Source organism: Podarcis melisellensis (assembly GCF_964234715.1).
Source record: "Podarcis melisellensis genome assembly, chromosome: 18".
NCBI lineage: Eukaryota > Metazoa > Chordata > Lepidosauria > Squamata > Lacertidae > Podarcis > Podarcis melisellensis.
The window spans coordinates 10455689-10477291 of record NC_138536.1 but is presented as its reverse complement, the minus strand read 5'-3'; the positions used below and the strand labels follow the sequence as shown (position 1 = coordinate 10477291).

General features: G+C 46.7%; 1 protein-coding gene across 3 annotated transcripts in view; it reads right to left on the bottom strand.

The window, feature by feature from the left end:
• CSNK1G2 (casein kinase 1 gamma 2) overlaps window positions 1-21603 on the bottom strand; it is a 57100-nt gene that overhangs the window by 14135 nt on the left and 21362 nt on the right. For all 3 annotated transcript variants that reach the window (XM_081895696.1, XM_081895698.1, XM_081895697.1), the window contains exons 2-5: window positions 20880-21484; window positions 7638-7678; window positions 7261-7330; window positions 994-1142 (exon numbers count right to left, since the gene is read on the bottom strand). In XM_081895696.1, coding sequence (XP_081751822.1) covers window positions 994-1142; window positions 7261-7330; window positions 7638-7678; window positions 20880-21066 — 447 coding nt within the window. In that variant the 5' untranslated portion in view covers window positions 21067-21484. The remainder of the gene's footprint in view (window positions 1-993; window positions 1143-7260; window positions 7331-7637; window positions 7679-20879; window positions 21485-21603) is intronic.

The following is a 21603-nucleotide window of genomic DNA, read 5'->3' as shown; positions in this document are numbered from 1 at the left end:
GAGAAAAAGAATTCCATTCTTCCACCTGTATGCATTTTCATGAGGAGGGGAATCTGTTGTTATTTAGACTGGGCAACACCCCAGGGGTTGCATGTCTGCAGTGGCTCCCTGTTTGCAGAATCCCCTGCATGAGAGCCAAAGAGCGGCAATAGGAAAACGGGACCTTATCTGCAGTGGCTCCCCGTTTGTGGAATGCTCTCCCCGGGGAGGCTCACCTGGCACCTTCATTAGACACCTAAAGTAGATTTTTCAAAGGCTGAACTCAGTTTTTTGTTTTCTTTAGGTAAGTTCATCAAGATACCAACAAGGGGTAAGTTCAGTGTTGTTCACAATACAGTGATACCTCGGGTTACGGACGCTTCAGGTTACATATGCTTCAGGCTACAGACTCCGCTAACCCAGAAATAGTGCTTCAGGTTAAGAACTTTGCTTCAGGATGAGAACAGAAATCACATGGTGGCGGCGGGAGGCCCCATTAGCTAAAGTGGTGCTTCAGGTTAAGAACAGTTTTAGGTTAAGAACGGACCTCCGGAACGAATTAAGTTCTTAACCCGAGGTACCACTGCACTGAGAGATGCTAGTGAGGTTGTAGATGTATGCAAAACGCCGGCACCCTGTCTACATCTTCATTAACATCCATCTACAACCTCACTAGCATCTCTCAGTATTGTGAACAACACCGAACTTACCCTTTCTTGGTATCTTCATGAACTGACCTAAAAAGATAAAGAACACAAAAGACTGAGTTAAGCCTTTGAAAAACCCACTGAAACCAGACATGGTGAGTTCATCTTAAGTCTCTGTGGCTTTACACAAGGTTTTGTACTTTTCTCAGAAGATTGAGAAAGAATGTATAATTATTTCAGTAATTATTCTATGTCTATTTGTCGCCAACGTGTTGCATGTCGTGCTACTTCCTCTACACAGTTGGCAAGGGCATTGGGGAGTGTTGCACAGGTCATTCCAAAAAAAGGGGGAATGTTGTCTGCTCACCAGTTGGATGGCGATCATAAGGACCGTCTTGAGGGTGAAGGTCCGGTCGCAGAGGTCAAAGAGGTCCTCCAGGCTGGGCCCCAACAGCTCCAAGACCATCGCGTTGTACTTCCCGCAGGGCCCAAAGTAATAGACCTGAGGTATCCCTTCTGTGGAGAAAAGGGGGAGACAGTTCAGAGGACAGCTCGAGAGCTTCTCAAACGAATACCGCAAAGTGGAGTCAGGGACAATTTTGGTTCAGTGCAAGATCAGTTGACTTTCCAGCATGCTCCTTGTGGCTGAGAACTTTCTGGTTTTTTGAGCAATCACTATGAGGCACGCTTCCTCGTGAGCAGCGTTAAAGCCTCAGTGCCTAGGACTTGCCGATCGAAAGGTCGGCGGTTCGAATCTCTGTGGCGGGGTGCGCTCCCGCTGCTCGGTCCCAGCGCCTGCCAACCTAGCAGTTCAAAAGCACCTCCGGGTGCAAGTAGATAAATAGGGACCGCTTACCAGCGGGAAGGTAAACGGCGTTTCCGTGTGCGGCTCTGGCTCGCCAGATGCAGCTTTGTCACGCTGGCCACGTGACCCGGAAGTGTCTCTGGATAGCACTGGCCCCTGGCCTCTTGAGTGAGATGGGCGCACAACCCCAGAGTCTGTCAAGACTGGCCCGTACGGGCAGGGGTACCTTTACCTTTACCTATCGGCCACCTTGCTGACAAAGGTCCGTTAAGTTCAAGTTATGGTTTTCCCAGTAGTGATGTATGGAAGTGAGAGCTGGACCATCAAGAAGGCTGATCGCCGAAGAATGGATGCTTTTGAATTGTGGTGCTGGAGGAGACTCTTGAGAGTCCCATGGACTGCAAGAAGATCCAACCTCTCCATTCTGAAGGAAATCAGCCCTGAGTGCTCACTGGAAGGACAGATCCTGAAGAAGAGGCTCCAGTTCTTTGGCCACCTCATGAGAAGAGAAGACTCCCTGGAAAAGACCCTGATGTTGGGAAAGATGGAGGGCACAAGGAGAATGGGACGACAGAGGACGAGATGGTGGGACAGTGTTCTCGAAGCTACCAGCATGAGTTTGACCAAACTGCGGGAGGCAGTGGAAGACAGGAGTGCCTGGCGTGCTCTGGTCCAGGGGGTCACGAAGAGGCGGACACGACTAAACAACAACAACAATTGGCCACCAAGTGAAGATGCCGGGGCGCCAGGATGGGGATCATTGGATCTGGACTGTTTTCACACACTAAGGTCCCATCTTGTAGAATTCTCTCCAATATATTTTATTTGCACGATCGGAATGAATTTCAGGAACCAAAATGCTTTCTCTGTGCAGCCTGAGCAGGAGCAGTGAACAACGTTATAGTGAATTGTTGTCGCTTGTCTTCGCTTCCCCCCCTGCCCTGCTCAGAGTTGGGAAGGATATTCCTATGTTATGAACGGTCTGAGTCACCATTACGAAAAAGAGGTCGGAATAGGCCAATAGATAGGCGGACTGTCTTTGGACCAAGTGACTTTTCTTCTTTTAAGTTCTCAAAGTTCTTAACCTGGCTCAAGGTTGTCCTCTGAACTAGCCAGATGTTGAACTGAGAACCCATCACAGTCAGTTCATCATTTGGAAAATAAGACTTTAGAGCCGCCTTGCCCAAAAAGGGCAACGGGACATTCAGCTTTGGCGACTGTAACCTGGTTCAAGGAGACGTTGGCACCTAGCTTGTTATATATCTGAGTTTATAACGCTGCCTAGATTCAGCCCCCAGGACCACGATGTAAAAAGAATGGGCTTTTAAGTCCAATTTTAAAAGTTAAATAGTAATCTCACTAACAATTGAGTCCCGTTATCTCAGTGTGTTCCCCAAGTGCTGTTGTGAAAAGGTTAAGGGCTATCAACACACAGTTTCATTTTTATTGACTTCTTTTATTTGTATTGACTTCTTTCATTTTTACTTATATCTTCTACCTAACAGAATGCCCCCACTGCTGGCTGTAACGAAACCTGAGCAGTTTCGTAAGGAGTAATAAAATTATCGACAGAAAGAGAGTTAAAAGTCGGCTTTGAGCTTTAAGAGATCCTTAAAATTAGCAGCAGAATTAACGAGAGATTGAAACATGTCAACGTCTGACATGGGTCTGGGTTGACTTGCCTAAGTAAATGTATTTTCAGGAGGCACTGAATTCAGGGAACGTCCCTGCCTGGCGTCGACAAGAAACAGAAGAGCAGAAGAGACTGTCAATATTATCAACGCTTAATAATATGCTTAGTGGAAGGTAGGCCAGCATGACTGTCGCCCGTCCTGCGGACAGGGAAGGCGAAGGCTGAGAAAAAGAGCAAGGTGGCAGCACAGCTTACGTCGAAAAATCAACACGGGGGGGGGGGGCAGGGAAGTAGCTCCATCGTCTTTTAGTTTCCGTCTTCTCCAGGGGCACCCTGAAAACACCTGTCTCAAATCTTTGCAGCTGTTCCGGAGGCTGTGTTGCAAAACATCCCTTCCAAGCCACTCCTTGGACCATCGTAAGGACTAGCACCTGTTTTTTTTTGGGGGGGGGGTTATATATAAAACGAGGGACGCGGGTGGCGCTTTGGGTTAAATCCCCGCGATGGGGTGAGCTCCTGTTCCTCAGTCCCTGCTCCTGCCAACCTAGCAGTTCGAAAGCACGTCAAAGTGCAAGTAGATAAATAGGTACCATTGTGGTGGGAAGATAAACGACGTTTCCATGCGCAGCTCTGGTTCACCAGAAGCGGCTTAATCATGCTGGCCACATGACCCGGAAGCTGCACGCCGGCTCCCACGGCCAATAAAGCGAGATGAGCACCGCAACCCCAGAGTCAGTCACGACTGGACCTAATGGTCAGGGGTCCCTTTACATACATACATATATATATATATATATATATATATATATATATGCTTTCGTAGATTTTCACGGGTACAGGAATGCAGGTTTTGGTGTCCTCGGGTGTCTTCCCGTGTAAAAGTTGGGGTGTCTAGGCGACGTTTCGACGAGGTCTCACTCGTCATCTTCAGGCTGGTGCTTTCGGCTTCTTGTTACTGGAACAGAGCAGGATCTCAGTGTTTGAGTTCCTATAAATACTGTTGAGGGGGTGTGGTGTATAGCCTCCAATGTTCTGGGCAGAGAGGAAGTTCCCAGGCTAGTGTGCCTTTTCTTCTTTTGTTCCTTAATTACTTGAGGGATATCTTGAGTGATTTCTTGAGTGATATCCTGAGTACCACTTAGGTGGGTCCTTAGGTGTGGATTAGTTGCTAAAGTCTTTGTGTCTTGACCTCTTGAACTTTGTGAAGAGTTTTTCTGAGAAGATGGCTGTACTGCACTTAGTTGTGCTCTGGCTTGGCTTCGTGTATAGGGGCGAGCTGTGGTTTTGTGGCCTGTGTCAGCCAGATCTGTGTAGGGATTGCAGGGGGGTGCAGCATCCGGAGGTGCCACCATGGTTTGGCTACTGGATGGTGTCTGTAATTTATCTGTGGAGAGGGTCTGGGTTTGGGTCTGGTGTGGTTGATTGGTGATGGCGTTCTGTGTGCCTCTGGATCTGGTGTCAGTTTTTGTGGGGAGGGCTAATTTCCAGATGTCTGGCAAGCGGGATGTGTCGTCACGCTTGTTCGTGTTGTGAGGGTGTTTCTCTATCTCGATGGCTTCCATGATTATTCTCTTGTGGTGATGTTCCATGTTAAAGAGCAATTTGGAATCTGCAAAATTAATTTCGAGTCCTGTTTCTTTCATGTGTTGGAAAAGAGAGGAAGTTTTTTCTTCTTTTTTGACGGCATTCTTGTGTTCTGCGATACGTGCATTTATTCGTCTGTTTGTTTGTCCAATGTACGTGGCTGGGCAGACTTTGCAGGGTATTTCATAGACCCCTTGGTTTTCCAACTGGATTTTATCCTTGGGGTTTCTGAGGATATTGGCTATTTTTTGGTTGGTGCAAAAGGCTGTTTTGATATTGTGTTTATGGAGGATTTTGCTAATTTTATCTGTAGTGCCCTTGATATAAGGAAGGAGGGCCATGCCATTGTTTTCTTCTGTGTCTTGGTTTTTGGGGGGTGTTTCTTTTTGGATTAGCTTCGTAACCCTGTTTTGCTGGTATCCATTGGCAATTAACACATTTGAGAGATTCTGTAACTCAGTTGTCAAGTGGTCTTTGTCAGCCAGGCGTTTGGTTCTGGAGATGAGCGTCTTGGCTACGGAGTTTATTTGTGCAGGGTGGTGGTGTGATTGTGCATGTAAGTAGCGGTTGGTGTGTGTTTTTTCCAGTAGATAGTGTGTCCTAGGGAGCCATCAGGTTTTTTGTAGATTAGGACGTCAAGGAAGGGAAGTTGGTTGTTGGCTTCTATTTCCATAGTGAATTGTATTTTGGGGTGTAGGCTGTTGAGATGTGTGAGGAAGCTATCCAGTTTTTCCTTCCCGTGTGGCCAAATTAGCCCTCCCCACAAAAACTGACACCAGATCCAGAGGCACACAGAACGCCATCACCAATCAACCACACCAGACCCAAACCCAGACCCTCTCCACAGATAAATTACGGACACCATCCAGTAGCCAAACCATGGTGGCACCTCCGGATGCTGCACCCCCCTGCAATCCCTACACAGATCTGGCTGACACAGGCCACAAAACCACAGCTCGCCCCTATACACGAAGCCAAGCCAGAGCACAACTAAGTGTAGTACAGCCATCTTCTCAGAAAAACTCTTCACAAAGTTCAAGAGGTCAAGACACAAAGACTTTAGCAACTAATCCACACCTAAGGACCCACCTAAGTGGTACTCAGGATATCACTCAAGAAATCACTCAAGATATCCCTCAAGTAATTAAGGAACAAAAGAAGAAAAGGCACACTAGCCTGGGAACTTCCTCTCTGCCCAGAACATTGGAGGCTATACACCACACCCCCTCAACAGTATTTATAGGAACTCAAACACTGAGATCCTGCTCTGTTCCAGTAACAAGAAGCCGAAAGCACCAGCCTGAAGATGACGAGTGAGACCTCGTCGAAACGTCGCCTAGACACCCCAACTTTTACACGGGAAGACACCCGAGGACACCAAAACCTGCATATATATATATATATATATATATATAAATAAAATAAATGTTCATAAATGTACCAAGCAAACACGTACCTAAATATATAAACCACATGTCTGAAGCAGCACAGGAGAACAGCCCTGAAACCATTTTGACTCCCAGACTGAGCAAATGACTTCTCTGCAAGGTCAAGGAAAATGGAAAAGCCTCCCCACTGTCTTTTCCTTCACAAATCCTGTCTTAAGGGTATGTCTGTGTATGAATAGGGTGTAAGCCTGTGACCTGGCTCAGGAACTTAGTATTTGCCATTACAAAAGACTGGCCAGGCTCCCCTGGGTATCCAATCAAGTGAGCATTAACAGGTATCCTGCCAGACAGGAGGTAAACAACGCACTCAGATTTCTGTTGTAGATCACCCTTTCTGTGATGCAGGTATGATGTATCTGGGGGTGGTCTTGGACTCCAGGGTGGGCAATTTAAAACGTCTATATAAGGGCAGCCACACCTTTGTTCTGGGTCCTCCTCCTTTCCTGCGGGTGAGGAGAGCACCCTGTTGCAACAGTTCAATAAAGATCAGGCTTATGAGCTGCTTTGCTTCTCAATGTTCTCTGGTTGGCCTCTGTTATTTTCTCCGACCGATGGGAGAACCTGCAAAGGACTCTGTCCTTTCAAGAAGGCCACTGACAAACTGGAACGTGTCCAGAGGAGGGCAACCAAAATGGTCAAAGGCCTGGAAACGATGCCTTATGAGGAACGGCTAAGGGAGCTGGGCATGTTTAGCCTGGAGAAGAGGAGGTTAAGGGATGATATGATAGCCATGTTCAAATATATAAAAGGATGTCACATAGAGGAGGGAGAAAGGTTGTTTTCTGCTGCTCCAGAGAAACGGACATGGAGCAATGGATCCAAACTACAAGAAAGAAGATTCCACCTCAACATTAGGAAGAACTTCCTGACAGTAAGAGCTGTTTGACAGTGGAATTTGCTGCCAAGGAGTGTGGTGAAGTCTCCTTCTTTGGAGGTCTTGAAGCAGAGGCTTGACAACCATATGTCAGGAGTGCTCTGATGGTGTTTCCTGCTTGGCAGGGGGTTGGACTCCATGGCCCTTGGGGTCTCTTCCAACTCTATGATTCTATGACTCTATAAGGGCTCTTGTGTCCCCCGTAAGGGAACCAGGGCAGATTTTCGTTTCTTCTGAAGCCCCTCTGGGGCGTGTGTACTGCACGCAAGACCAGCCAGCCCACTACTCACCTGCATTTCCCAGCTGTTTGTAGAACCTGTATTCCAGGTGGAGTTGAGGAGCTCTGGACTTGATGGGTTCCTGGAGAGAGGGGGAGAGGAAGAGAGAATGGAGAGCTGCAAAAATCCCTTTATTTTCTGGTGCAAATGGGGCAACATCAGAGTCTACCTGCTCAATCGGGCCAGTGGATCATTTAGTTCAGCTTACTGTTCTCACAGTGGCCAACCAGATTAATAATAATAATAATAATAATAATAATAATAATAATAATAATATTTTGAAAAACAATGGTCCCTACCTAAATATGAGGATGGGGAGAAAGAAGAGACAGACCCGTTTAAAAACAGACAAACCCAGAGAATCAACCTATTATCAGAAGATTACTTACCAACTTGATCGCTACATATTCGTTCGTATAGAGGTTCTTCCCTATAAGAAAGGTTTTTTTAAAAAAAGAAGAAACAAATTTAGTCAAAAAAAGAGACAATTACACACACACACACAAATCCTAATTTAGGATCTCCACACTAGAAAATTCCATGACAGTTAATCCCAGAGTTTGAGCCCCACATTGGGTAAAAAAATTCCTGCCTTGCAGAGGGTTGGACTAGATGACTCTGGAGGCCCCTCTTCCAACTCCGTTATTCTTTGTGAGAGACCTATGTCTGCAAAAGATGGTCTAAGCCCACTTACGAATGCTTTTTTTAAAAGGGAATTTACAATTTAAGTATCACTGTTGTGATTACAGTGGTACCTCAGGTTAAGTACTTAATTCGTTCTGGAGGTCCGTACTTAACCTGAAACTGTTCTTAACCTGAAGCACCGCTTTAGCTAATGGGGCCTCCCGCTGCTGCCGCACCGCCAGAGCACGATTTCTGTTCTCATCCTGAAGCAAAGTTCTTAACCCAAGGTAATATCTCTGGGTTAGCGGAGTCTGTAACCTGAAGCGTATGTAACCTGAAGCATATGTAAGCTATGTAAGCTGAGGCCTCTGGTTGCGAACGGGATCCGTTCCGGAGGCCCGTTCGCAACATGAAAAGAGAAAAACCCGCAGCGGCGCATCTGCGCACATGCCGGTTGCAATTTGCCGCGTCTGTGCATGTGCGAGCGGCAAAGCCCAAAAGTAATCCTTTCCAGTACTTCCGGGTCGCCGCGGGACGCAACCTGAAAGAATGTAACATGAAGCGGACGTAACATGAGGCATGACTATTTAATATTCTGTCCACAAATACAGTCATACCTCAGGTTACAGCCGCTTCAGGTTGCGTTTTTTCGGGTTACAGACCGCCGAAACCCGGAAGTACCGGGACGGGTTACTTCTGGGTTTTGGTGGTCGCGCATGTGCAAACGCGCTAAATCGTGCTTTGCGCATGCGCAGAAGTGCCGAATCCCACAGAGATCACGTTCACAACCTGAGCATCCGTTGTACCATGCTCCTCCCCCACTTTTTAAACATCCAACAAATAAAAAGTGTTCTCTTCCAAACCATGGTTATCAGGTACTAATGGTAGAACCATTGCATCTCTCTCTCTCTCTCTCTCTCTCTCTCTCTCTCTCTCTCTCTCTCTCTCTCTTTTTTCAAAGGAATGAAAAGCCTATTGTACGATAAGGGTGTTGCTGTGCATGTACAGAGTGCCTCTCCCCTTGCAGTTCTGAGGAAGTTTTATTATTACTACCATATTTTTTCCATGTATTTTTGGAGCCCCAAATTAATAAATAATTAATTGCAACATTCCGTGTATAAGACGACCCACAATTTTAAACTTAATTTTTTTTTGGGGGGGGGGGAATATAGTCTTATACACGGAAAAATACAGTATTTCATAAATAACCAGCTTACGAAAGAAGACAAAACAATAAAACCATCGATAAAACATAACGAACAAAAATAATTCGAAACGTTCAAGAAATTAAAATGGGCAACAGACTTAAAAGAAAAACCAGATTAAAATTCAAAGCAGCATTCTAAAGTATCTGTTGACTAGAATTTGTTCTGTTTGCTGTGTTATGTTTCTTCCCCAAGCGAACAGCTCTGTTGCTTAGAGCGTGGTGCTGATAAATGCCAAAGTCGCAGGTTCGAACCCTGTCAGGGACAGCTGCGTATTCCTGTGTTGCACCTCTTGCTAATTACAAACAAATTAACTGACAAATAATGATTAACTTTTAATAATTTAGTACAACTTATAACCAAGTTGGTAAGCAGTCTATCAAGTGTGAACGATTCAAGAAATGGGCCTTTTTCTTTTTGCTGGCTTTGAATAACCAGGAATGCCAGGATTATCTTACAGTTAATAATTTGTTTGTCACTGAATCACAGAATGGTAGAACTGGAAAGGGAACCCCAGAGTCATCTAGTCCAACCCCCTGAAATACAGCAGTCACATCTAATCACAGAAGGTGGTGGCTGTTCTCAAATGCATTTGAAAATAAGCTAAAAAGGAAGATTTTCAAAGGCAGATCCTAAAGGCAGTTGAAACATCAGCCCATCATCTGCACAGAGGCATCCTATAAAAAATGGGCAAATTTAATTGAATCGATACTTAAATATACGACTTATCAATAGGTAAAACATACCGTGCAAGGGTTGTGCCCAACTAAATCCTGCTCAGGGCAGATCCATTGAAACTGGGTGGGTGTGACTCAACTCTGGTCCAATGGGTCTACTAATGAGCAGGACAACCCATAATTTGCAGCACCACCAAAAAACTCCTCATGGAAGTTTATGGGGAAAGATTTTCCATCGCAATGTTTATCGACACTTAACAACCATTCCAAAAATAAGATAGGTGGTTGAAAATTAAAGCTTTTCAGGACTCGGCTGAAGCCTCGTAGCCCTAGCTTGATTGCTGAGACTACCTGCAGGAGAGTCGTTGGATCATTCCCAGCGTTGTTGAGGGTCATTTGACAACAAGGAACCCGAGCCTTTAGTGTTATCAGCCCAGCCCTGCGGAACTCTCTGCCACTTGAGATTCAACACCTGCTGAAAACCTGTCTATTCTGCCAGGCCTATGTAGGCAGTTAAGAATACATCTTTTCCACAATGGTTAAATGGTGTTCTAGGTGGAACTGATGCATGTTTTAACCGTTGTGGGTTTTGTTTTTTTGTATGCTTTTACTGTATTTTTGTTGTAAACTGCTTTTTTATGGAAAAAAAAGTATAAGTATTCTCATATAAATAATCTTTTCAAGATCATATAAAGTGCAACACGTTCTCCTGATATTCCTAATTCTTTTTTTTAAAAAAAGGTTTCCAGCTACTAAATCCAGTTGACATATTTATTCACATTCTGCACCAAGAATACATTAGCGTCATCATATTCAATTGCCTTCAAAATTTCCTGATTACATCCAGGTTTTTCTTTTCTTGTTCTTCTTCCGCACCTCAGATTACATAACCCTTGCAAGAGGTAAAAGGGTTGATCCCTCTGTTTCATTTGGCCTGTGGCGTAATTGCCTTAGAAGTAACTCGTCAGACGCACTGAGTGTTCTGCCTGAAAAAACTCTTGACATCATGGACGAATTCTTCTCCTTCGTCCAATGTGCACCCAATTCAGTTATTAAAATAGTTTCCTCCCAATTTATTTAAAAAACAAATAAATAAATAGTTTCCTCCCGCCAAGGAAAGCTCCCAAAGTAGATTACAGACCACTTAAGAGAGGAGAGAGAGAAACAGATCCTGCCTTGGGGGCTTACAATCTAAAAGTACACAGCATGAAAGGAAAATGGACTTGGCAGGAGGAGGAAAGAAGCAAACACAGGATTAAGTTATTTGGCAATTTTACACAAGCCATGAGCAGCAGTGAGAAATTATTTTGCAGCATCTATTTTGCGGGGGGCGGGCGTCCGTGAAATCCCTTAAACGGAGCCCAGCCCAGCCCAGCAGAACAACCCCAGACTTAGGAAAAAGAAGCGTGGGTATTTGAAAACATTCCGGTTTAACCCAGGCATTTGGTGGCGGAAGAAAGCCTCTTCCTGGAACCCCCCGAGATCATCCGAGGGGAAAATGCTTTTAACTGCAAGCTGCTTTTGGAATGTTTGCAAGGTTTTGAGCATTTTTCGCTTTTATACGGTGTGTCCGCTTCCCCCTGTTGGGCTCCCTGGGGAGGAAGGGCACTATCTAAATCCAATGAACAATAATAACATGTTGTGCTGGGCCTGGGGGTAACCTGTGAAAACGCGGTCCAGGTCCGGTCCAGAATCCGAAGGTCCCGCTGGGAGTCAGTCTGACAGGGCCAAGGCAGGACATGAGGCAGGAAACCAGGCAAGGACAGGTACAGGATCTCAGGCAGGATCTAGCAAACAGCAATGTTGCTCCCACAACCTGGGACAGGGTCTGACAGCCTTTTATCTTTGTCGGGGTAGCGGCCGGTCCTGATCCCCCGGCGACTCACCTCCCTGTCTCGCCCGAAGGTGAACACTCCTCCTGCCAGTACTCAGGTCTCTCCTTCTCTCAGACCTCAGTTTCTGCAGCTCCGGAGACGTCGGTGAGTGACTAGACCCAGAGGCCGCCTCAGCCTCCCCTGACCCAACCGGTAGTGGAGCAGCTGTAAGCGATGACCCAGCTGGAGGCAACGAGGTCATCCCCGCATCTAGAGCCAGGGCAGGCTCAGGCCCCTGACTCGGCCCAGCTGGTCCCAGCTGGGACTCTTCAGGATCAGGCCCCAGACTTGGTTCAGGTGATGCCTGAGGCAAAGGATCCGGTGCAGACTGAGACTCGAGTCCCAGGCCATCACACATGTCCTCCTTCCCCGAGAAGTTCAGAGGATGGCAACACGAAAGCGGGGACTTTTTGGTGCTGGCTCCCTGTCTGTGGGATGCTCTCCCCAGAGAGGCTTGTCTGGAGCCTTCATTACATGTCTTCGGGTGCCAAGCAAAAGTATTCCTCTTTGGCCGTTAACTAATCTATGGCCTGTTAAAGCTGTGGTGGTAGGGCTGGGCGATATCTGGTTTGCAACATTGTGATATATCACCAGCTAAACATCGCGATAGACCGATATACAGTGGTGCCTCGCAAGACGAAATTAATTCGTTCCGCAAGTCTTTTCGTCCTGCGAGTTTTTCGTCTTGCGAAGCACAGTTTCCCATAGGAATGCATTAAAAATCAATTAATGCGTTCCTATGGAAACCGCCTTCAGACCAGGTCTGGGGACAGTCTGTCCCCCAACCTCTTCTGAAGGCTGGCGGGGGCGGAAGTCTTTGCTTCCCCCCCGCCTGCCTTCCCGGGACAGCGGAGACTTTTCCGCTGTCCCGGGGCAATCTTAAAATGCTGGCGGGCGGCAGCGAAGGCTTCGCTGCTGCCCGCCAGCATTTTAAAATCGCCCCGGGACAGCAGAGGAATTCTCCGCTGTCCCGGGGCGATTTAAAAGCCCCCGGGAAGGCAGGGGGGGGAGCAAAGACTTTTGCCGCCCGCCCGCCTTCAGAAGAGGTCCAGGACCTCTTCTGAAGGCTGGCGGGGGGCAAAAGTCTTTGCTCCCCCCCCCGCCTGCCTTCAAAAGCCGTCCGGGATAGCGGGAAGCGCTTCCCTGCTACCCCGGACCGCTTTTAAAATGCTGGCGGTGGGGAGCAAAGCCTTTCGCCCCCGCCGGCCTTCCTGGAACTCTTCTGAAGGCCGGAGGGGGGGGGAAAGGCTTTGCTCCCCACCGCCAGCATTTAAAAGAGGTCCCCGGAGATTTCCCTATGGGCTTTCGTCTTGCGATGCAAGCCCATAGGGAAAAGCGTCTAGCGAAGCGTCGCAAAAACCGAAAAACCCTTTCGTCTTGCGGGTTTTTCGTCTTGTGAGGCATTCGTCTTGCGGGGCACCACTGTACTGATATATCATAATGTCTGAAATAAGGATGGAGTTATGTAGAGGCATTGGCTGGCTTCAGAGTTTTTTCCGCATTGTGATTTTTGCATAGCACACACACATCATGATTCCATCATATGTGTTTTTAATGTACACTGTCCTGGGATTTTTTTATATATAAAGGGTGATATATAAATCAAATAAATTGTAATAATTTATTCAAGGAGATTTATGTCAAGGAGATGAATACAACCTTTAGACATCTGAAAGCAGCCCTGTATAGGGAAGTTTTACAATGTTTTATTATGTTTTTATATATGTTGGAAGCCACCCAGAGTGGCTGGGGCAACAGAGTCAGATGGGTGGGGTATAAAAAATATAATCACCATCCATTATTCTTATTGTTATTGTTATTACTATACCACCCTTCATCAAAAGATCTCAGGGTGGTGTACAACATCAAAACCACATTTTACTGAGCACAGTAATCAAAATATGAAACGAAGCATAGGAGCATGGCATATTTTTTAAAATTAACAGAGGTAATGTATGCACAGTGCAACAAAAAAGGAGTCTCCAAGCAGTTTACGCCGCTTAAAAAATAAAGCAAAATTAAGAAAATACAGCGGTACCTCAGGTTAAGTACTTAATTCGTTCCGGAGGTCCATTCTTAACCTGAAACTGTTCTTAACTTGAAGCACCACTTTTGCTAATGGGGCCTCCTGCTGCCGCTGCGCCGCCAGAGCACGATTTCTGTTCTCATCCTGAAGCAAAGTTCTTAACCCGAGATACTATTTCTGGGTTAGCGGAGTCTGTAACCTGAAGCGTATGTAACCTGAGGTACCACTGTACTTAATAGGCAATTGAAGCTTTTAGGGAAGCTTTTAATGTTTAATAGATTATTGTATTTTAATATTCTGTTGGAAGCCGCCCAGAGTGGCTGGGTGGGATATTATTATTATTATTATTATTATTATTATTATTATTATTATTATTAATAATAATAGATATTTTTTGTTGTTGTTTAGTCGTTTAGTCATGTCCGACTCTTCCACTGCCTGCCGCAGTGATATTGATATATATTATTGATATATCATGCAATAAATAAGTATCCGATTCGTTTTTCAGGGTTACAAAAATAACTGCATAAATACAATTTTTTAATTAAAAAAAAAATATCCACATTTTAAAGCAGCAAAACTGATTAAGTAGAGGAGCAACAGCTCTGGAACAGCAACTCACACAGAGACGCTCTGCTCAGCCTCCTCTGCTAGAGTGTGAAAGGCTTTGCACGGTGAACAGATGCTTCTCAATGTGTCAAGGGGTGGGGGACAAATTTCCAGTTCCCCGATGGCCCCATGGAAAGCTGGCAGCCTGTCCCTTCCCGAGCGGAGGGCAAGGAATGCTATGAGGTCACGGTGAAACAGCCAAACGTTCCTTCGCTGTCCCCCTCAAAACAATTTGTCCTTGTGGCTTTCGTACGTGCAAATCTCCCCCCCCCTCTCTCCCACCTGCTCCCAGACATCAGTGCTTTGCATCCCTCCTGACCTTTCCTGTTCCAGAGGCGTTCCAAGCATTTAATTTAAAAAATAAAGGAAATGAAAGAATACGGACCTTGAGGGTCCGATTTCAAGGGCGTCCGGCAGAGGGAAGTTTTTGTGCCGGGGCTCATCGCCGCCGCCAAGTGGAAATATGACGTGTGCCCCCTGCCTTCTCCGGAAGGCAAAATACCATATTTTTTGCTCTATAAGACTCACTTTTTCCCTCTTAAAAAGTAAGGAGAAATGTGTGTGCGTCTTATGGAGCGAGTGCAGGCTGCGCAGCTATCCCAGAAGCCAGAACAGCAAGAGGGATTGCTGCTTTCGCTGCGCAGCGATCCCTCTTGCTGTTCTGGCTTCTGAGATTCAGAATATTTTTTTTCTTGTTTTCCTCCTCCAAAAACTAGGTGCGTCTTGTGGTCAGGTGCGTCTCATAGAGCGAAAAATACGGTGCCTTTGCCGCATTCGCTTGCCTGCTCGCCCACCCCAATCCGCCCCATAAAACGACCACAGAACCTCTCTGTGTTGCAAAGGATTCTGGGGCACCCACCAGTTTCTGCCCCTTCCTGGGGGGGGAAAACGGATATCGGGCGCTCGGCATGGAGGTTTTGGTAGTGGTGGTGGACTACAACTCCCATTGTCCTTTGCTATTTCCCACACTGCCCGGTGGGAGCTGTAGTCCAGCAGCGCTGGGAGGGGGCCACCTTGTTTGCTGCCCGGCCGCTTCCAAGCTGGACTGCTGCAATGCTTTGCCCGTGGGGCCACCCTTAGAGACAGCCTGGAAACGACCACCGGAGGAGGAGAAAGCAGGTTTTCCAACAAAAATGGGCGTGGGTGTGTGTTTATAAATAAATAGGACAAAAATATGACGCCTGCACTGTTAGAAACTTAAATCTATAGGCCGGGCAATATAGAAAGGAGGTATGCAAATTAAAAGGAATTAAAAGTACAGGGGTTATAACCTGTATTTGCAACATGCATGATGCCGTCCGTTTGCATAAAGTTTGTTTTGCACAGGGAAAGCAACTATGCTTTCTAACACACACACACACACACACACACACACACACACACACATATATATATTACCATTGTACTGTTGAGAGTGTATTAACTTATGGTCTGTGTGTGTGGTTTGGGAGCTGCACCGTCAGGGAAAAAACAACGCTGTCCAGGGTTGTACAGACTGCGGAGAGAATAATTGGATGCACTCTTCCCACCTTGGATCAAATCTACGCTTCCAGGTGCCATAAGAAAACTGCAGAGATAGCGCAGGATAGTGCGCACCCCGGAAATGATCTCTTTCAGCTTCTGCCTTCTGGAAGAAGGTCCAGGGTTATAAAGACTAGGACCAGCCGCCTGAGAAACAGTTTCTATCCAAATGCGATTCTGGTTTTAAACGCAGTGTAAGGAGTCTCTATGGGAGTATATTGTATTTTTAAAATGGGGTATCAGAGTTTTTAGGGGGCTAACCAGGTTGGGATAGCTGGGATAGCAGGCTTGTTGGTTTTTGAATGTCCTATGTAAATTTTTCAATTTCGTTGTTCTGTATGGGACAATGACAACAAAGATTATCGTATTGTGTCTATTTTTTTTATTCTTTTATATTGGGATTCCTTTTATTTTGAATTACGGAGGACACACAGGAAGGGGGCAGCTGGAGGTGGGAGGGACCTGCAAGAGCGGCAGGAGAGGATGGTTCTCTCAGGGAGGGTGCAGAGCAGGTACGGGAATCAGAGAATGTAGAGTTGGAAAGGGACCCTGAGGGTCATCTAGTCCAACCCCTGAGATGCAGGAATCTTTCACCCAACGTGGGGCTTGAACCCACAATTTGAGATTAAGTGTCTCACACTCTCTTTCTCAGTTCTTCTCCTATTGGGACGTATTGCTTTGCATTATCTTTTTATAAACGTGTTAGGGTTTTAGTGCTCAATATGTTAAAAACCTTCAAAAAATTGTTAAAAGTAAATGATAATTATTATTAACCACTACAACTCCTCTGCTGGGTCCTGTGGCTATTTTGCTGGGTCTCGTGCGTTTAGTCTTAAGGTCTAAAAACTTTTGTAGTAATTTAATTTACGCAGAGACATCTGTGTTCCTTGCAAACACAGACACCCTTCTGAAAAATCCTACACAATTCCACTGTGGCTGCTACTTCACTGTGTGGAATGCCTTCAGTCTAAAATCTCCAGAAACGTTTGATTCTGTATAAATTTAATTGGCATATGTTCACCGACACCGACTCACACAGATAGAACTCATTTTCTGTAAAATTCAGCTCAATTCGCGGTGGGCTGCCTTATTTTAAGGTCTACAAACTTTTTGAGTTTGCAGGAATTTAATTTTTGCAGAGAATAATGCTACTCTCTGCCCAGGCACACCAGATTTTTGAAAAATCCTGCACAATCCCATGGCCACGGATATCTCAGCGACCCTCTGTCACGGATGCTTGAGCTGTTGCTTCCTGTGTTGCAGGGGGTTAGACTGGATGACCCTCAGAGGTCCCTTCCACCTCTACGATTCTTTGATTCTATGATTGAGAGCAGTACATGTGAAAAGGATCTAGGAGTCTTGGTTGACCACAAACTTGACATGAGCCAACAGTGTGACGCGGCAGCTAAAAAAGCCAATGCAATTCTGGGCTGCATCAATAGGAGTATAGCATCTAGATCAAGGGAAGTAATAGTGCCACTGTATTCTGCTCTGGTCAGACCTCACCTGGAGTACTGTGTCCAGTTCTGGGCACCACAGTTCAAGAAGGACACTGACAAACTGGAACGTGTCTAGAGGAGGGCAACCAAAATGGTCAAAGGCCTGGAAACAATGCCTTATGAGGAACGGCTAAGGGAGCTGGGCATGTTTAGCCTGGAGAAGAGGAGGTTAAGGGGTGATATGATAGCCATGTTCAAATATATAAAAAAAGGATGTCACATAGAGGAGGGAGAAAGGTTGTTTTCTGCTGCTCCAGAGAAGCGGACACGGAGCAATGGATCCAAACTACAAGAAAGAAGATTCCACCTAAACATTAGGAAGAACTTCCTGACAGGAAGAGCTGTTCGAAAGTGGAATTTGCTGCCAAGGAGTGTGGTGGAGTCTCCTTCTTTGGAGGTCTTGAAGCAGAGGCTTGACAACCATATGTCAGGAGTGCTCTGATGGTGTTTCCTGCTTGGCAGGGGGTTGGACTCCATGGCCCTTGGGGTCTCTTCCAACTCTATGATTCTATGATTGCTTTCAAGTCTGGAAGCTGGGGTTTTTGCGGGGTTGGGGAACTGATGAGTGCGACATTCAAAATACCACGTCTTTGAGGAACACGACCCGGAAAAGGAAACCTGATCTGGGCATAGCTGTCAACTTTTCCCTTTTCTTGCGAGGAATCCTATTTGGAATAAGGGAATTTCCCTTAAAAAAGGGAAACGTTGACAGCTATGGATCTGGGCTTGGGTGGAGTGAATGAAGAAACAAAAATAAATAAACCAGAGGGTGGGAGCTCCAGCTGAGCGGAGATCTGTCTGTCTGCCAGGGGGTGGCCGGAACGAGAAGCTGGGCCTGCGGGCGGCAGAGGATAAAGGAGGAGAGATAATCCCTGGCATTTGGGAGGATGTAGCGGAAAATATAGCCTTAGCAGCAGAGCAATGGAGAGGGGCTACTGTCCAGCTGGCACCCGGGACGTATCCTCCCAGGGAAACATGACTGGCACTGCCAGGGTCTGCAAACATTGCTGGTGCTCAGCTAGGCGGCAGGATCACAGCGTTAGAAACTCAGATACGTCAGCTAATTGCCAAATGCCACCTGAAACCTCGGTTGCGGTGGCTGCAACAGAATGAACTGGGCAGTTTGACTGGCAATTGCAACTCAACGGGGAAACAGCCCCAACAGATGCCCACTCTGGGATGTGTGAATGTCTGGAGGAGGTTGGAGGATGGATGGCGGTTAACGGATTGTTTCTGGGGGGCAGGTAGGTGTGGGGTCCTGAAAGTGGCAACTGTGCCCCGGAAGGAGCAGGTGAGCAGCCTGGGGGTCATTTTGGACTCACTGCTGTCCAGGGAGGCGCAGGTCAGTTCTGCATCCAGGGCGGCTGTCTACCAGCTCCATCTGAGACGCTCCCTGTCTCGCCAGAGTGGTCCATGCTCTGGTTATCTCCCGCTTGGACTGCTGCAATGCGCTCTACGTGGGGCTACCTTTGAAGGTGACTCGGAAACTACAACTAATCCAGAATGCGTCAGCAAGACTGGTGACTGGAACCATACAACTCCGGTCCTAAAGGATCTACATTGGCTCCCAGTACGTTTCGGAGCACAATTCAAAGTGTTGGTGCGTCTCTACCTCAATCAAGAAGCGAGGTTACAGGGAACCAGGCAGAGGGCCTTCTCGGTGGTGGCGCCCACCATGTGGAACACCCTCCCATCAAATGTCAAGGAGATAAAAGAACTGACTTTTAGAAGACACCAGAAGGCATCCCTGCATAGGGAAGTTGTTGATGCTTGATGTTTTATTGTGTTTTTAATACTTAGTTGGGAGCCCCCCAGAGTGGTTGGAGCAACACAATAGATGGGCAGCATTTAAATAAAAAAAATTATTATTATTGATGTAGTCGTCATGGAGAAAATCACGCGCAATTTGAGATTTCAACACAGACTAGAACCTGCGGGCACTTTTTATATGATCACTGTGGAGCCATAATTTCCAAGACAACCTTCATCGTAAGCTTGACCATCACATTACGCTGAGATTCTATTTCAACCCGTGTGCAACTGCACTCATTCTGCGTACCTGCTTCAGAGTTTTGCCTCTCACCTTTTCATTTTCACCTGTCGTTCTAATCATCCTCCCCATTTTATACACGCACAGCTCCCACTAGCAGGAAAGGCCCGTTATCCAAAATCTCAGTGAAGTAATTATACCCAAACCTTGATACACGAGTGGCTGATTCAGATATCCGAACCGCCAGAGTGCGCCCACTTCCACACCTGCTTGTGTTTCGCTGGTCAGCGGAAGCCATTTTCGGGCAAAAGCCACAGAGGGAGGGAGAGAGATGGAACAAACTAGGGAGCAGAAGAAATGAGACGTACCAGGTTCCTCCCGTTTGTTTGACTTTTGCTGGGGGGTCTGCAACAGTTTGGGACAGAAAGCATGCATCAAATGTCCCTATAAATAATGGGAATCGTCAGCCAGCTCTTTCAGCAAACCATTTCCTGGGAATGCATTGCGTTCAGAAAGCAGGGTGGAATTTGAAAACAGTTGGGAGTTCTTCTTATTAAATATACCAAGAAAAAAAGCACACCAAGAATTCAGGGCAATGTAAGTTTCAATAGTGGGAGTGGTCCCCACTCGCAAGTCAATAGTCAATAGTAACAAAAACTAATCCATTCAAAAGTATGTATTCTGACAAGCAAGGATTACAAACTCTAACAGAGATTACAAACTCAAACTCATAAAAATATGTATAACACAATAACTCGTTACAGAATTAGAGAGAAGAGTTTATGAGTAGAGATAAGTCCATGTTAGTCCATAGTCAAATTCGACCTGAAGGTCTTAGTTTCAATCATTGAGCAGAATTCAGAAGTCAATTATGGATCAGAAACCAGGACAGGGCCCTGTTTCGATGTATTCACCTTCATCAGCTGGAAGTATCAAATATTACATGAAGATACATTTAAATCCTAAATTATCATAAATTATAATTTGTAAAACAGTATTATATAACATTTGGGGGTCCTTACCTAATTTTTAAAGGGTCATACATATTTTTACGAATTTGAGTTTGTAATCTCTGTTTGAGTTTGTAATCCTTGTCAGAATAATTTTGAATGGATTCGTTTTTGTCACTATTGACTACTGACTAGCGATGGTGCTGGAGGAGACTCTTGAGAGTCCCATGGACTGCAAGAAGATCCAACCTCTCCATTCTGAAGGAAATCAGCCCTGAGTGCTCACTGGAAGGACAGATCCTGAAGCTGAGGCTCCAAGACTTTGGCCACCTCATGAGAAGAGAAGACTCCCTGGAAAAGACCCTGATGTTGGGAAAGATGGAGGGCACAAGGAGAAGGGGACGACAGAGGACGAGATGGTGGGACAGTGTTCTCGAAGCGACCAGCATGAGTTTGATCAAACTGCGGGAGGCAGTGGAAGACAGGAGGGCCTGGCGTGCTCTGGTCCAGGGGGTCACGAAGAGGCGGACACAACAACATTGACTTGCGAGTAGGGACCACTCCCACTATTGAAACTTACATTGGCCTGAGTTCTTGGTGTGCTTTTTTCTTGGAATTTGAAAACAGGCCACGGACAGGAAGGTGCAGAGACTCACCTAGTCGAAGCTCCCCAAAGTTCCCGCACCCAATCTTCTTCCCGACACGGAAGTTCGGGCCGACCATTAAGACTCCAGAGTTGGTCCCGGACGTCCGGCTCCCGTGCGTGTTGCGGCTGCTCCCTGTCTTAGACATCCTTCGCCCTTCCTCCGCGTCCCCTTTGCCTCCTCTCTTATCAAAATCCATAAGTTTGTGGTACCCTGGCCTCTCCACGGTTACGCTGCTGCCATGCAAATCCGAGGGCCGAAACGTTGCGGGGGCCGGCTGGGGGGTCAGGGCGGGGAGAGGGCGGGGTAGGGGGTCAGGGGGAAGGAGGGGAAGGGGAGCACGAAAGCGAGAGAAGAGGAAAAGGAGGTTGAAAACGCCGATTCTCTTTTCTTGGTCAGTAAACCATCCCGGGAGGAGGAGGAGGAGGAGGAGGGGAGGGCGCCAGGGGGCGGACCGTCACCCGCATGTGCTGCGCTAGTGGGCCGGGGGTCCTCTCCTCGAAGGGGCCGTGGAGGTTCCTTCCGGCGCCTGCAGCGGGCTGCTCTCCGAAGACAGCGACATGGCGGCAAGGGGGAGATTCGGAGGGGCTGTCCTGCGACAACGCTTCACGTCCGAGCTGGAGGGGGAACAGACGGCAGGTTAGCATACGAAACAAGCATCCACAGAGTTATATTTCAGGTACAGTGGTACCTCGGGTTAAGTCCTTAATTCGTTCCGGAGGTCCGTTCTTAACCT